At 42.2% G+C, this 14,066-nt stretch overlaps 1 protein-coding gene across 5 annotated transcripts in view; it reads right to left on the bottom strand.

Annotated features, from left to right (window-relative positions):
* The window catches only part of Tlk2 (tousled like kinase 2), a 170,502-nt gene that overhangs the window by 37,814 nt on the left and 118,622 nt on the right, over positions 1 to 14,066 (bottom strand). For 4 of the 5 annotated variants that reach the window (XM_004630004.3, XM_004630005.3, XM_004630003.2 and 1 more), the window contains 3 exons: positions 10,762 to 10,872; positions 6,890 to 7,026; positions 2,440 to 2,592 (listed from right to left, as the gene is read on the bottom strand). In XM_004630004.3, coding sequence (XP_004630061.1) covers positions 2,440 to 2,592; positions 6,890 to 7,026; positions 10,762 to 10,872 — 401 coding nt within the window. The remainder of the gene's footprint in view (positions 1 to 2,439; positions 2,593 to 6,889; positions 7,027 to 10,761; positions 10,873 to 14,066) is intronic. The other variant, XM_023713983.1, reaches the window with a different exon arrangement.

Below are 14,066 nucleotides of genomic sequence, written 5' to 3'. Positions count from 1 at the left end.
AAAGAAAGAAAGAAAGAAAGAAAGAAAGAAAGAAAACAATGATTTGATAGATTTATTCAGACTATCTTTCACATGTAGGCCCTTAATTGAGCTTTTTAAAAAAAAAAACAAAAAAGAAACCTATATTTAGACTCCAGTTTTAAAATATTCAACTAGAAGACCAAAAGTGTTTTTCAAACTTACTTGAATACATATATTTTTATCACTAAATGTAATTTAAGTTTACTCATTTGTTTCACTTCCCTGAATAAACTGAATTCCTAAGATGGGCTGTATCTTTAGTTCAGTATTGGGCCGCCCACAAAATAAGCATTTAGCATAGAGCTAGTAAAGGAATGTCAAAGAGGGACTGCGGAGATAGCTCAGAGGTCTAGGCACGTGCCTGGCAAGGGCAAGGACTTGGGTCCGGTCTCTGGTGCTGGCCTGAGCCGGCTACCGAAAGTGGGCGTGGTGGACCATGCTTGTATTCCCAGAGCTGGGAAGGCTGAGACAGGAGGATCACTACGAGTCCGAGCTGCGTAGAAACCCTGTACCAAATACTAATAAATAAATAAATATTTTTTTAAAAAACACATCATTAAATGAATATCAAGGACATATATGAAGTTAGAACTGGTATTAAGCTATCTTTCCCTCTGGAATAAAGAAATACACATTTCTAAGATGTCATGGGCCTTTAACAACTCTGTAATATAAGTAGTATACTTGAATTACAGGTTAGTATGTTTTGAGGAACTGATATAAGAACATAAAAAAGAGACAAGGCATATTATTATTCACTATATATACATATTAAAATACTCCTTCAAGGCGACCTCTGGATATGAAATTCGACTCAAGGAAGAGGGAGAAAGAGGTGAAGGACGGCACTCGTCCTCGGGCTTTGCTACCTTCGTGCGTGGCTGCTGTGAAACAGCTGCCGACCAGTACGTAAAAGCACAACTGTACCGTAAGATTTTTAGCTTTCCTGAACAGACAAAAATTCTGGCAAGGCCAAGATCTGGCTCACTGGGAACACGTAGCTGTTGCACATGTGTATATATGGCTTACTCCTCACTTTATTACTGTTAACTAGATTTTTTTTTGGTGCAGGGTCTTACCACACAGCTCGGACTCATAGTGATCCTCCTGTTTTTCAGCCTTCCCAGCACCACCACGCCGTTTCAGTGGTGGCTCGGCCTGCCTAAGGATGGGGCTGGCGTGGCATGTGGTGCCAGGGATCGAACCCGGTCCCTGCGCTTGCCTAGGCAGGCATTTACTATGCTGAGGCTATCTCGCCGGCCCCACTAAATGCTCTTTTGAGCAGTAAGGAGCGTTCTGCAGCTTGAAATAGTAGGCAGGCAATTCCTGTAACATGATATTAATGTATTATAATCTAGAGCCACTTAAGAAGTGACATTACTTTTCTTCCATTTCAAAATGTTTATTTAGGGCTGGTGAGATGGCTCAGTGGTCTAAAGCACCTACTTAGAACAAGCTTAGCAAAAGCACAGGGACCGCGGTTCAATCCCCCAGCACCACATGCCAGCCAGCCCCACCCCTGGTGAGCTGAGCAGGCCACACACACACACACACACACACACACAAATTTTTTTTTAAAAAAAAAATGCTTATTTAAAAAAAACTGGGCATGGTGATGCACACCAGTAATCTCAGTACTTGAAAGGCTGAGGCAGGAAGATCATGAGTTCAAAGCCAACCTGAGCTACACAGTGAGTTCAAAACCAGCCTGAACTAAATAGAGAAATCCTGTCTCAAAAATAAATGAAGTGGGCTGGTGAGATGGCTCAGTGGTCTAAAGCACCTACTTAGAACAAGCTTAGCAAAGCACAGGGACCGCGGTTCAATCCCACAGCACCACATGCCAGCCAGCCCCGCCCTCTGGTGGGCTGAGCTGGCCACACACACACACACACACACACACACAATAAATAAACTTGAAAAATAAATAAATAAATAAATAAATGAAGTGAAGGTTGACCAAATAGCTCAGCAGATTAAAGTACCTGCTTAGGCAGACACAGTGGCCAGGGTTCCATCCCTGGTGTGCCCTGCCAGCCCCCCACCCCGGGGGCAAGCTGAGATAGTGACAGAGACTGGGTATAGTGGCATGCACCTGTAATCCCAGCTCTTGAGAGGCTGAACACAGGCAGATCACTATGAGTTTGATCTATATAGTGAGACTCTGTAGACCCTGTACTAAAACACAAAAAAAAAAAAAAAAAGAAAAAGAAAAGAAACAAACTGCAAGACTAAAAAAAAAAAAAATCAATTAATTTTACATGTTTTTGTATATGAGTTGAGCAAATTCAGTGATGACTAAAAAAGCTTAAACTCTGAGGAGCTCTGTAAATTAAACTGTTCCCAAGGGCATTACACAGGACATCTGTCCTTTAAAGGAGGGTGTGACCTCTTAGTGCACATCACTAAAGAACATACGTTTCATTCTCAGCGCCGTTGGTCTTGCTTTTCCGTTGTTTCTGCTCATTGGTTGCTGGAGGGGCCTGACCCATGGCAGGAGGTTTCCGCTTTGCTAGCATTTTCCGCTGTCTTTCTATTTCTTCCCTCTGAGAATTTATCCTTTCCTGTTGCCTGGAGATACAAAGATGTGGCACAAAGGAGTAAGGTTAAAAAATTTCTTGTCACTGTTTTTTTTTTTTTTTTTAAATTTTATTTATTTATTTATGTGTGTGTGTGTGTGTGTGTGTGTGTGGCCAGCTCAGCCCACCAGGGGTGGGGCTGGCTGGCATGTGGTGCTGGGGGGATTGAACCGCGGTCCCTGTGCTTTGCTAAGCTTGTTCTAAGTAGGTGCTTTAGACCACTGAGCCATCTCACCAGCCCTCGTCACTGTTAAAGAATAAACACAAATCAGTTTTGTGACCTGGATGTTTGATACACTTCAGAAAAAAGCCCCTACAAATCAAATAGAGACATGCATTTAACTTTAAAATATATGAGTCAAACAACAGGAGATTCTTTTGGAATGAGACTGTGCTTCAAGGTACTACTTGTTCTTATAAAAAAGAGGGAAAGCGGACAAGGCAGAACGGATCCAATTTCTATTACGACTTTGCAAAGAATCTTCTAATTCCTCTTTAATACCTAAGAAAATGACTCCCCCTCCCCAAAGGGCCGGTAAGATAGCTCAGCAGTCTAAAGTGTCTGCTTAGGCAAGCGTAGGCAGGCACAGGGGACTGTGGTTGGATCCCTGGCACCACAAGCCGGGCTAACCCTACCCCCCAGGTGGGTGAGCTGGCCACAGGGGAAAAAAAAAGAAAGAAAGAAAAGGATTCCCTTTGCTGGCTGTGATGGTGCACCCCTGTAATCTCAGCACTCGGCAGGCTGAGGCAGGAGCACAGCCGCAAGTTCAAGACCTGCCTGGGCTACCTAGTGTGTTTATGGTCACCCTGGAGAGGTGCTTCAAGGCACCATCACAAAACAAAACAGGCGAGGCCGGGTGTGAGCGCGTCAGAAGCACAGATCTGAGCGGGGACAGCAGCAGCGCGCGCCCACAATCCCAGCCCTCGGGGGCCCACGCAGGAGGGTGAGAAGTGCGAGCCAGACTGAACAATTTCACAAAACCTGTCTCAAAATAGGTAACACAACAAAAAATGGACTAGGGGTATAGCTCAGTGTCAAAGTCCTGGGCTTAATCCCTGCTACTGGGTCGGGGGAGAGAGCTAAATGTCTGAGCTGGGAGCAGTGGTGTTTGTCTATAGCTCCAGCTATTCAGGAGACTAAGACGGAAGAACCACTTGAGCCCAAGAATTTGAATCTAACTCGAACAATCCAGCAAAATATTATCTCAACAAAGCAAAGTGAAGATCTGTATTTCATTAAGAAAAAAAGGTATAAAATGTTCTGAGTGTCTTTTTATTTTGTGTGTGGTTCAAACTTTCTCAAATTTTATTAAACATAATTTTAAAATTTCATTTTTTGGATATAGGGTCTCGCTATGCAGTTCAGACTCAAAGTGATCCTCCTGTCTCAGCCTCCCCAGTGCTGAGATTATAGGCATATGCCACCACACCGAGTTTCAGGACAGTGTGGCATACAGTACTGGGGATCGAACTTGGGTCCCTGTGCTTGTCAGGCAGGCGCTTAGACCACCGAGCTATCTCCCCAGCCCTCAAGCTTTATTTATATACAAAGGTTGTACAAAAACAAACAAAAGATAAAACAAAACAAAGTTGGTACAATGCTAAGCAAAGTAAGATTTTTTTTAAAAAAAAATTTACTACACGGTCTAACTACACAGATCGGACTTGCAGCGATCCTATTTTCAGCCTCCCAAGCACACCACTATGTCCAGTCTCAATTGCTGTCTCAGTGTACCCGGGGGTAGGGCTGGCACGGCACACTGTATATTCAGAAAGAGTCAGTGAACTCTTACAAGTAGTAATTACTCTTCAGAGAATGTGACATAAAATGAACCCCAGGCCCTGCGTCTGCCTAAGCAGGTGCTTTAATTCACTGAGCTATCTGGCCAGCCCGCAAAATAAGATTTTCATTTTAGGCTTTCCACTTACTCCAGTCTAACTAAGACATTATTATCCTCTGAATCAATCCCATTCAATGAAATAGCTACTTATCAGCCTCAAAGTTGTTTTTAGTTTTTTAAGTACAGAGTCCTGCTGGATAATCCAAGCTGGCCTCTGCTCGTGTGTCGTACACCGGTTGGTCTCATGCTTGCTGGGCTCCTGCCTCAGTCTCCAAATGCTGGGACTGCTGGCAGGCACTACCATACCTGATCTAACTGAGCACTTTCATTTCTTTCACTACTATTATTATTTATTTTTATTTATCTATTTATTTATTGTTCTTTTTGAGACAGGGTCTCGCTATGCAGTTCAGGCCAGGCTTGAGCTCACTTTGTAGCCCAGGCTGGTCTTAAATTTGCATCGATCCTCCAGCCTCAACCTCCCAAATGCTGAGATTATAGGCATGTGTCACCACGCCTGGCTTAAGAACTTTTTAAAAAATGTATATCCAGAAAAAGTCAGTGAAGTCTTACAGATAGTAATTACTCTTCAGAGAATGTGACATAAAATGACTTAGCATAAAACTATTTTACAAATCATCTGATATCTAACATCATTACTACTGGCATTTTCCTAGTAAGATACCTACAGGTTGAGTATTCCTTAAGGTTTCTGATTCTAACCCAGGGATGATAGTGTATGCCTACAACCCATGCAAATTTGGGAGGCTAAGCTAAGAGGATTAAATGTTCCAGCACAGCCCAAGCAATTTAGCAAGACCCTGTCTCAAATTTTAAAAAATTTTAAAAGGCCTAGTGTGCAGTTCATAGTATGAGAGCCCTGAATCTAATTCACACACACACACACACACACACACACACACACACACACACACATTTTCCCACCTCCTGTTCTAGAACTAATCTTCACATCTGCAAAATGATGACATCTATCTTTAAAAGCTCACTCTACCCTCTTCTGTAAGCAATGTAGTGATCACACCTTTTCCAGATTCAGGGTATCTTTCTCCGTAGAATAGCAAGCAAACAGGACAACTCTAGGGTACATGCCTACAGTGCAGTTTATGCTACTGGATAACAGCGGGCAAGGTTAACCTAAATAAGCATCCATTTGACTTGAACTCAAAATGAGCCAGATCATTGATTAAACATCTATTTAACAGTAAACGTATTAGTTCAAGAGTTTTGTTTGCCTGGGGGGTGGAGTCTCTTTACCATTAGATGCTGTTCTTTGCCTACCCCTCCCACTATTCAGCCACACACATGAAATAATTTGTGGATTAATTTCAAAGAATTCTAGGTTGGGAACTAGATGTGGTGGTGCATAACTGTAATCCCAGCAATTGAGAGGCCAAGGCAGGAGGAATTACAGTACATTTGAGGCTAGCTTGGGCTACATAGTGAGTTCAAGACCAGCCTGAACTACATAGCCCTTCTTTCAAAAAACCAAAGGAAAGAAATAAAACAAACATAAAACACCCACATAATCAATAGGAAAAACCAGGCCTCAAAAATCTAACCTCATATAGACTTTAATTTTAAATTTATACTTCTGTGTATTTTTAATTACATTTCAGTCATTTACTGAAATACTTATTTGAAAATTCTGAAGTAGGAAAAATATTTTATTTTTTTTCCTTTAGATAAAAATGCATGTTATGGGTTGGCCATGATGGCACATGCAGCACTTGGCAGGCTGAGGCAAGAGGACAGCTGCAAGTTCAAGACTAGCCTGGGCTATATAGTGAGTTCAAAATCAGCCCAAACTGCATAGCAAGACCCTGTCTCAAAAAAAACCCCAAAAACCAAAAACCAAGCATGTTTTGAAATTTATGGGGTCGGCCAAATAGCTCAGTGGATTGGAGTTCGATCCTCAGGCCTGCTGTGCTGGCCCAGCCCCTGAGGCGCACTGAGCCAGCAATGGAGACTGGGCTGGGCATGGTAGTGCCTGTAATCCCAGCTCTTGGAAGGCTGCAAATAGGCGATCACTACAAGTCTGATCTAGTTAGTAGTGAGACCCTGAACACCTGTAGACCCTTCCCTAAAGAAAAAAGAAAAAGAAATTTGTAAATTTAGCTGGGGACGTAGCTCAAAAGTACAGTGCCTGTGTGGCAAGCACAAAGTCCTGAATTCTATTCTCAGCTCCCACCCTAGAAAAAAGATAGACAACGAGGAACTTCTGAAGTTTATTCATTTTATTCCTTTCTGACCTTGAACCACAAAATTGAAAAAAAAAAACTTTTATTTTTTTACCACAAAATTTCATGACTCACTGCCTTATTAACAAATGGCAACATAAATTTTTTATAAATTTCTGCTCAAATGTCTTACCTATAAAAACTCAAAAACCCTAACTTTTCAATTCTTCATTTAGTCCTAACGACTCACTTGATAAGATTCTGGAAAGCATAGCCATCCGTCCACTGTTCAGTAAAGGAGGCCCCGTGCCGGACAGTAGTGAAGTGGCCCAGCCTCAAGCGGTCCTGCATGCTCTTATCTCTACATGCCATCTTCTCTTGTTTTGACTAAAGGGGGAAGATTAAAAAAGAAGAAGAAGAAAAGAATTCAACATCAGTTATCATAGACAAAGACACTTCTTGAAACTAAAAATTCTAAGAGTCCAAGGGAAAATGCCCTTGCAAACCCACACTCAGGAGAATCTTTAATGACTCCCTGGACATCATAATATTGCCATTTTCAAAGTAGACAGAATAGTCAAGAACTGCAATTTCTTCTTGTTTGTTTTTTTGTTACAGGGTCTCACTATGTAGCCCAGGCCAGCATCCAATTCTTATAAAATCCTCCAGCCGCAGCCTCCCAAGTACTGGGATTACAGGTGTGCACCACCACAACTGGCCATGCAATTTCTTTCTTGGTCAACATTCAGCATCCCATAACAAAGCCTAACTCCAAAGCTGGCTCACTATTTCTTACTCCTCTGCACCTTGTCTGCTCTGGGGAACTGCCACCGATTCATCTCAAAACATCACCTGGCACATGTCAGTCTGATTCCTAACCCAGGACATCTTACATATTTGTGGCTCTCTTTTGAGCACATTATCCATTCCACATGTATTTACTCAAGACCGATTATGTGAGAGGGACTACAGGATGCTTTATAGGGTACATGGGGGAAACTGGCTTTTACTGACAGGACAGCTGGGGAGATAGCTCAGTGGCGTAAGCGCCCTGCCTGGGAAACACAAGGTCCTCAGTTTGATCCCTAGTACCAAAAAAAAAGGGAAAGATACTGCCTATTGAGTGAATATATTGACTTAAAATTAAATTGGTGATGAACTTGAAGGAAAAGTACAAATATTGTGAGATTCAATACTCTAACGATAGTTACTTGAGACAGTGTGTATTTTAACTGGTAAAGCAATCTATGTCGATAGCTTTCCTTGCCTAGAACACTTTCTTACTTTCTTCTAGCTTTCCTCAACAGCTCCTCTGCCTGTGATTGCCTTTAATGAACTTGTTCAGTACACTGTGCTCACGTTAACAGGTTTCTCTGTGGATACGAATTTCTCACCCCGCCCTGACCCCTACAGACTGCAGCCCTCTGAGAGCACCGTGTCGTGTTTCGCAGATGCTCGTACGCTGCTTTTACGTACAAGTTCATTCCTCCTCACTGCTTAGTAGTACTCTACAGCACAAACGTACCACAATTTGTTTATACGTTCTGTTGCCAGACTCCTCCCACGTATTCCCACATTTGGCAATTTTGAATAAAATCGCTATGAATAGTCTTGTGAAAGTCTTTTGTCAACATTTACTTTCATTTCTCTTGGGTAAATACCAGGAACAGCCCCTGTGCTGAGCCACATGTTAAACACTTATCTTAATAAGAAACTGCCGGGGCTGGGGCGACGGCTCAGCAGTATAAGCGCCCGCCTGGCAAGCGCAAGGCCCCGAGTTTGGCCCCCAGTATCCCACGCCATGCGGGCCCTGAAAGAGGCCTGGTGGTGTATGCCTTAATCCCAGCATTCTGGAGGCTGAGACAGGAGGATCATTTTGAGCTCGAACTGCATAGCCTGTATCCAAACAGATTTTAAAAATTAATAATAATAATAATAATGGAACTGCCCAAAAGTTTTCCAAAGTGAACTCAATATTTACATTCCCATCAGTGGGAGAAGGTGGGCTACCAACATATCCATACCACACACCTGAGACTCTCAAGGGTTTTTACTTTAGTCTCTGCTGGGTATGTAATAATTAATTGCTGTTTTAATTCAAGTCTGCCTGATGCCTAATAATGTTGAGAATCTTTTCATGCTGGCATCTTTATATTTCTTTTTTTCCGTAAGTATCATTGAAGATATTCTGCTCACTTAATTTTTTAAAATATTAAGTTATAAGAATCTTTATGGATTTGGAATATAAATTTTCTGAGAGGGAATACTATAAATATTTCCTCCCAAGCTGGCAATATTTTCATTTGTATTCTTATATTTCAGAATGACATACCAGATATTTAATATATATTATATGCTTAGAAAACTGAATTATCTTGGATAATTACTAAATCTAAATTTAACTATGGGGCCAGGGGGATGGTTTAGTGGAATAAGTGCTTCCCTGGCAAGCGCATGGGCCTGAGTTCAATCCCTGGTTCCACCAAAAAAATAAAAAAATAAAATAAATTTAATTATGTCCTACTCCTAAAACAGAAAATTCTAATTTTCTTTTTTTTTTTTTTTCTGGTCAGCTCAGCCCATCCTGGGAGCAGGGCTGGCACAGCATGTGCCAGGGATCAAACCACAGTCCCTCAATGCCTGCCTAAGGCACTTTAGACCGCTGAGCTATCTGGTCAGCCCTGAAAATTCTAATTTTCTTTTTTTTTAATTTTTATTTGTGTGTGTGTGTGTGTGTGTGTGGCCAGCTCAGCCCACCAGGGGCCGGGGCGGGCTGGCATGTGGTGCTGGGGGATTGAACCGAGGTCCCTGTGCTTTGCTAAGCTTGTTCTAAGTAGGTGCTTTAGACCACTGAGCCATCTCACCAGCCGAAAATTCTAATTTTCTATAAAAATTCAAGAGCTTACTTTTTTTTTTTTGGTACTATATTGTTCAGAGTTTGGTACAAATGGTGCAATCTCTGTTAATTTTAGAAAGTGTCCCAAACTAAACAAAGACGTTTCCCTTCTATAAAACTGATGAATAATGAGCAAAATGGAGCAAAGTTCTTTTGAGTTTCTCCAGCCACAGTAAAGCAACCCATCTCACTTTCAGCGGGAGACAAGTGCTTTTTATCTCTGTAATAGCACTCCCAAGATTTCAGGAAAAGTAGCCGTCTGTGTGTCTCAGACTTTCAGGTCAATCTTAAAATAACGTCTTCAGGAAGCACTACCTTTTTGAAACTGTCAACAAAATAGTAACTAATAACCATTAAAGCCAAGTAACAACTGATCAACTGCTCTAATAAAAGGGACATCAGGCTAGGTGTGATAGTGCATGCCTGTAATCTCAGCACTGTAGGAAGCTGTACCAAGAAGACTGTACAACTCAGTAAGATTCCATCTCAAAATTAAAAAAAAAAAAAAAGGTCTGAAGATGTAATGCGAAGGTCCTAGACTCAGTGGCCAGCACTGTACAACAAATGAAGGAGACATCGACAGTCTATGGACAGACCTGGCAGTGCGTGCTTGCAATCCAGCACTCAGCAAGGTGAGGCAAGATCACGGAGTGCAAGCCCAGCCAGGGCTACATAGTATGTTCAAGGTCAACCTGATCTACATACAAGACTCTGTCTCAAACGCACAAACAAAGTTTGCTGGAGCATGAAGTGCGTAACTATCACATTATCATATGCACAGAGGACTCCAAACACTACAGAACAGAAACGTGGCTGGCGTCAAGTGTTTCTGGCAGCAGTGGTGTACTCACTGCGGCTGAAGGGACCGGTATATGAACGAAGGGGACATCATCTCAGGCTGGGGCGTGGCTCAGTGACTGCTGGGCTGGCGTGCGTAAGCGCCTGGGTTTGGTCCCCACACACAGGGGCAAGAGACCAATAAACTCAGCTAGGATTAGCTGTCAGCATCACACTCAAAGCAACCAACAGCCAGAAAGCACACCCGACGGTTTCACTCTGGAGGTCTGGTTTGGCATACACGCAAAAAATTCTAACTGTCAGGTCGGAAGAGGTAGTTCCTGAAGAGCCTTACCTTTCGCTGCTTTCACTTCAGGCCAGAAGGAGCCACACAAGGAGAGACATTAAGAACTGCACACGTGGGGCTCAGGCCGCCACCAGTCACTAACCTTTTCTATAAGCAGTTTCTTGCTCATCGTGACACACCTATTTAATCGTTCTTTGTATTTCTCTAGCATCTTTTGCTGCTCGTCAATTTGCCGTCTTAAATCACAGTTGGCCTTCAATGGAAAAATATTTTTTTATTAGTTCCAAGAAAGCTAGATTAATAGAAAGGAATCATTAGGTAAAGAGAAAAATAATTTCAATCTTGTTAAATCAAAAGCAAAATACAGGTTTAATGAGAAGAGAAACCATATCTTTAAAAGGTACATGACTCATTCCTTTGTTCTAGTAATACTATTATTTCGTTGTCAATAATTAGTTCTGGTACCAGAAGAAGGCATGTTTTTCTTTTTTTTTAATGTTTTTCTGATTATATAGTTAATTTAGCTGTGTTTGGAAGCCTACTTTTTTTTTTTTTGGTGGAACTGGGGATTGAACTCAGGCCCTTGCGCTTGCCAGGGAAGCGCTTATTTCACTGAGCCATCTCCCCGGCCAGGAAGCCTACTTAAAAAAAAAAAAATCCAGTCTACAATAACAGAAAAGGAAAGAACCACTAACCCAAGGTCAAATTTGGCTCGCAACTCCTATATTTATTCTTCATGTGTTGACCAAGAGATGTCCACTCTTTTCATAAATAGTGCTACTTTACAGTAACTTCCTTATATTATGAAAAAAAAATCTCTTATTTCCAAATTAAATGATAAGTGGGGCAGGGGAGACGGCTCGGTGGAATAAGCACTTCCCTGGCAAGTTCAATCCCCAGTTCCACCCACCCACTCCCACAAAAAAAAAAAAAAAAAAACTTAACAACAAAGATCAGCCTAAGTAAGCTACACAGTGAGGTCATGGCCAGCCTAGATGAGTAGGACTGTCTCAAAACAACAACAAAAAAGGTCACAAATGCAAGATCTTATTGTACACTCAATTTTTGAGACTTTTTAGCTTCATTTTTAAAGTAACCTGTGCAAAACAGAAAATCTTCAAATGATTTTACCTTCCAAATAAGCACAACTATTCCTATTAGTTTTTCTGATTTTCTTACAGAGTTCTACGGACAATACCAAAGGCTAAGTAGAACTACATTTAGCTAATTGTGACTATACTAAAGAATCTTTAAGTGAAAAAATAATTCAAGGTTTAAAAGATTTAAATGAAATCAGATTTTTTGGAAAGTGAGTGTTCCTTCAAAATCTAATCAAATGGGCTGGCGAGATGGCTCAGCTGTCTAACGCACCAAGCACTTGCTTAGGCAGGCTTAGGCAGGCACTGTACAGGGACCGCGGTTCAATCCCTGGTACCACATGCTGCACCAGCCCGCCCCCGGGGTGGGCTGAGCTGGCCATAAATAAATAAATAAATAAATAAATAAATAAATAAATAAATAATCAAATGTATAGAATCAGTTAACCTACGGCAGATTTAAGAGCTCTAAATATTTGTGATTTCTGACAGTCATGACTTCTACTTCATATTTGAAATAGGAGCTAATAAAGAAAGAAGAAAGCAAAGGAGGGCAAGAAAGGAGAGGAAGGCAGGGAAGGAGAGCACAGGACAGGACAGGACACAGCTAGTCCCCCTAACGCAGCTGCATCTAGTATCTCAATAAAATAGAAAAACTCAAGTAACTGATTCATGCCTACCTGAAAGGAGGAGATCTAAAAATCTGTGGTCTTTCACGCTCTGCTTATTCTCTAGATCAGAAACACAAGTGGGTTGTTTTTTGTTTTTTTTGTTTTTTGAGGAACCAGGGATTGAACTCAGGCCCTTTCACTTGCCAGGTAAGTGCTTATTCCACTGATCCATCTCCCCAGCCCCAGAAATACAAGTTCAAATCAACTTGAATAATGAGCAATTGCTCTTTCACGTCTTCCTTCTTTACCTATCCACTCCTTTAGTACTGCTCTATAGCCAAATAAAAACTATAGCCTTCAAAATACAGCAGAGATGTGACGTGGCTCAGCAGTTGAGTAGGTACTTAGTACGCTGTGTACAATCCTGAGGGGAGACAGGGAGGGAGGGAAGACAAGCACCAAGCAAAGAATGGAGAAAGAATATGCAGTAGAAGAGGCAGTGGAGAGGAACATATACGACTTAGAGCAGATATTTCTTTAAACCCAAGAATCAGTATCAAGTTATAATTTAAGCTTTCCACACACTCCAGCTTTGCAACCTCTGCTTTTCCTTGTCTCCTTCCCGGTGTGGGCACGGGAACCCAGGGCCTCGGGCTCGTCGGGTGAGCACTCCCTCACAGAGCCTGCTCCCTCAGCCCTGTAATGCTCATCGTTAGGATGGAGAACAGAAGCCTACGAGCCTTGGTCAGCCCTCAGAGCCACTCTGGACAGAGCCCTAGCAGACACTGTAACGTGGCCAGGAATTCTCGCATTCACAAGCTATTTCATTGTAAGTTATAGATGGCAACTCAATCACCACCTAATCCAACAAGAACCAGTCAGAGGAACTCTAAGCAAGTATATATGAAACAATGGAGACACAAGACTGGTACTAGTCTATACAACGCTCACCTTGAAGTTGAAAGAAAACAAAATAAAACAGCAAAAAAAAACTGTCCTAAGGAATGTATTTCGAATTAAGGGGCGGGAACATCAGCTTACAAATGACCACAAAAACAAACAGAGTACTGATTGTCATATTCCACAAAAATGCAAGGCACACTTATGAAGTAGAAGCCACGAACCACAGAGAATACACCGAGCAGAAAGTGGATTATCGGAAGGAACTGTGCTGAGCAGGAAGAAAAGCCCATCCCAAACTGTCCTCTCTGCATGGCTGCGCTCACACGGCCTTCTTACAAGATGACAGAAATGGAGATTAGTGGCTGCCAAGGCTGAAGAGAAAGTGGGCTACCAGGGAGAGGATGTGGCTACAAGAGAACACGAAAGACTCGGGGTCATGCCAACGGTGCCAACGCGCAGCTGGCTGTGGCGAGACCGCACACTCAAGTTCTGCAAGACGCTCGCACTGAGAGAAACTGCCTGAAGTTGCCAGGGGCTCTCCCTGGACTATTTCTTTTATTAAACAGAAAGAATGAGAAGTAGACCAAGAGATGGAGGGAGGGGAAAAAGGAAAGGGAGGGTACAGGGGAAGAAAAGGGATTAAGATGTAGGGGCCGGGGAGATGGCTCAGTAGAGTAAGCGCTTGCCTGGCAAGCACAAGAGTTCAATCCCAGCTTCCGGGAAAAAAAGAAAGAAAGTATACAAGATAAGGGAAGAAAAAACAAGTAAAAATGCGTAAATAAAACTGATGTAAAAAGGGGCCAGGGATGTGGCTCAGTAGGATGAGCTTCCCTGGC

This window comes from Octodon degus, unplaced genomic scaffold (genome assembly GCF_000260255.1).
Source record: "Octodon degus isolate 3935 unplaced genomic scaffold, OctDeg1.0 scaffold00033, whole genome shotgun sequence".
Taxonomy (NCBI): domain Eukaryota; kingdom Metazoa; phylum Chordata; class Mammalia; order Rodentia; family Octodontidae; genus Octodon; species Octodon degus.
The sequence above is the reverse complement of the archived record's forward strand: the minus strand, read 5'-3'. Positions and strand labels throughout refer to the sequence as shown.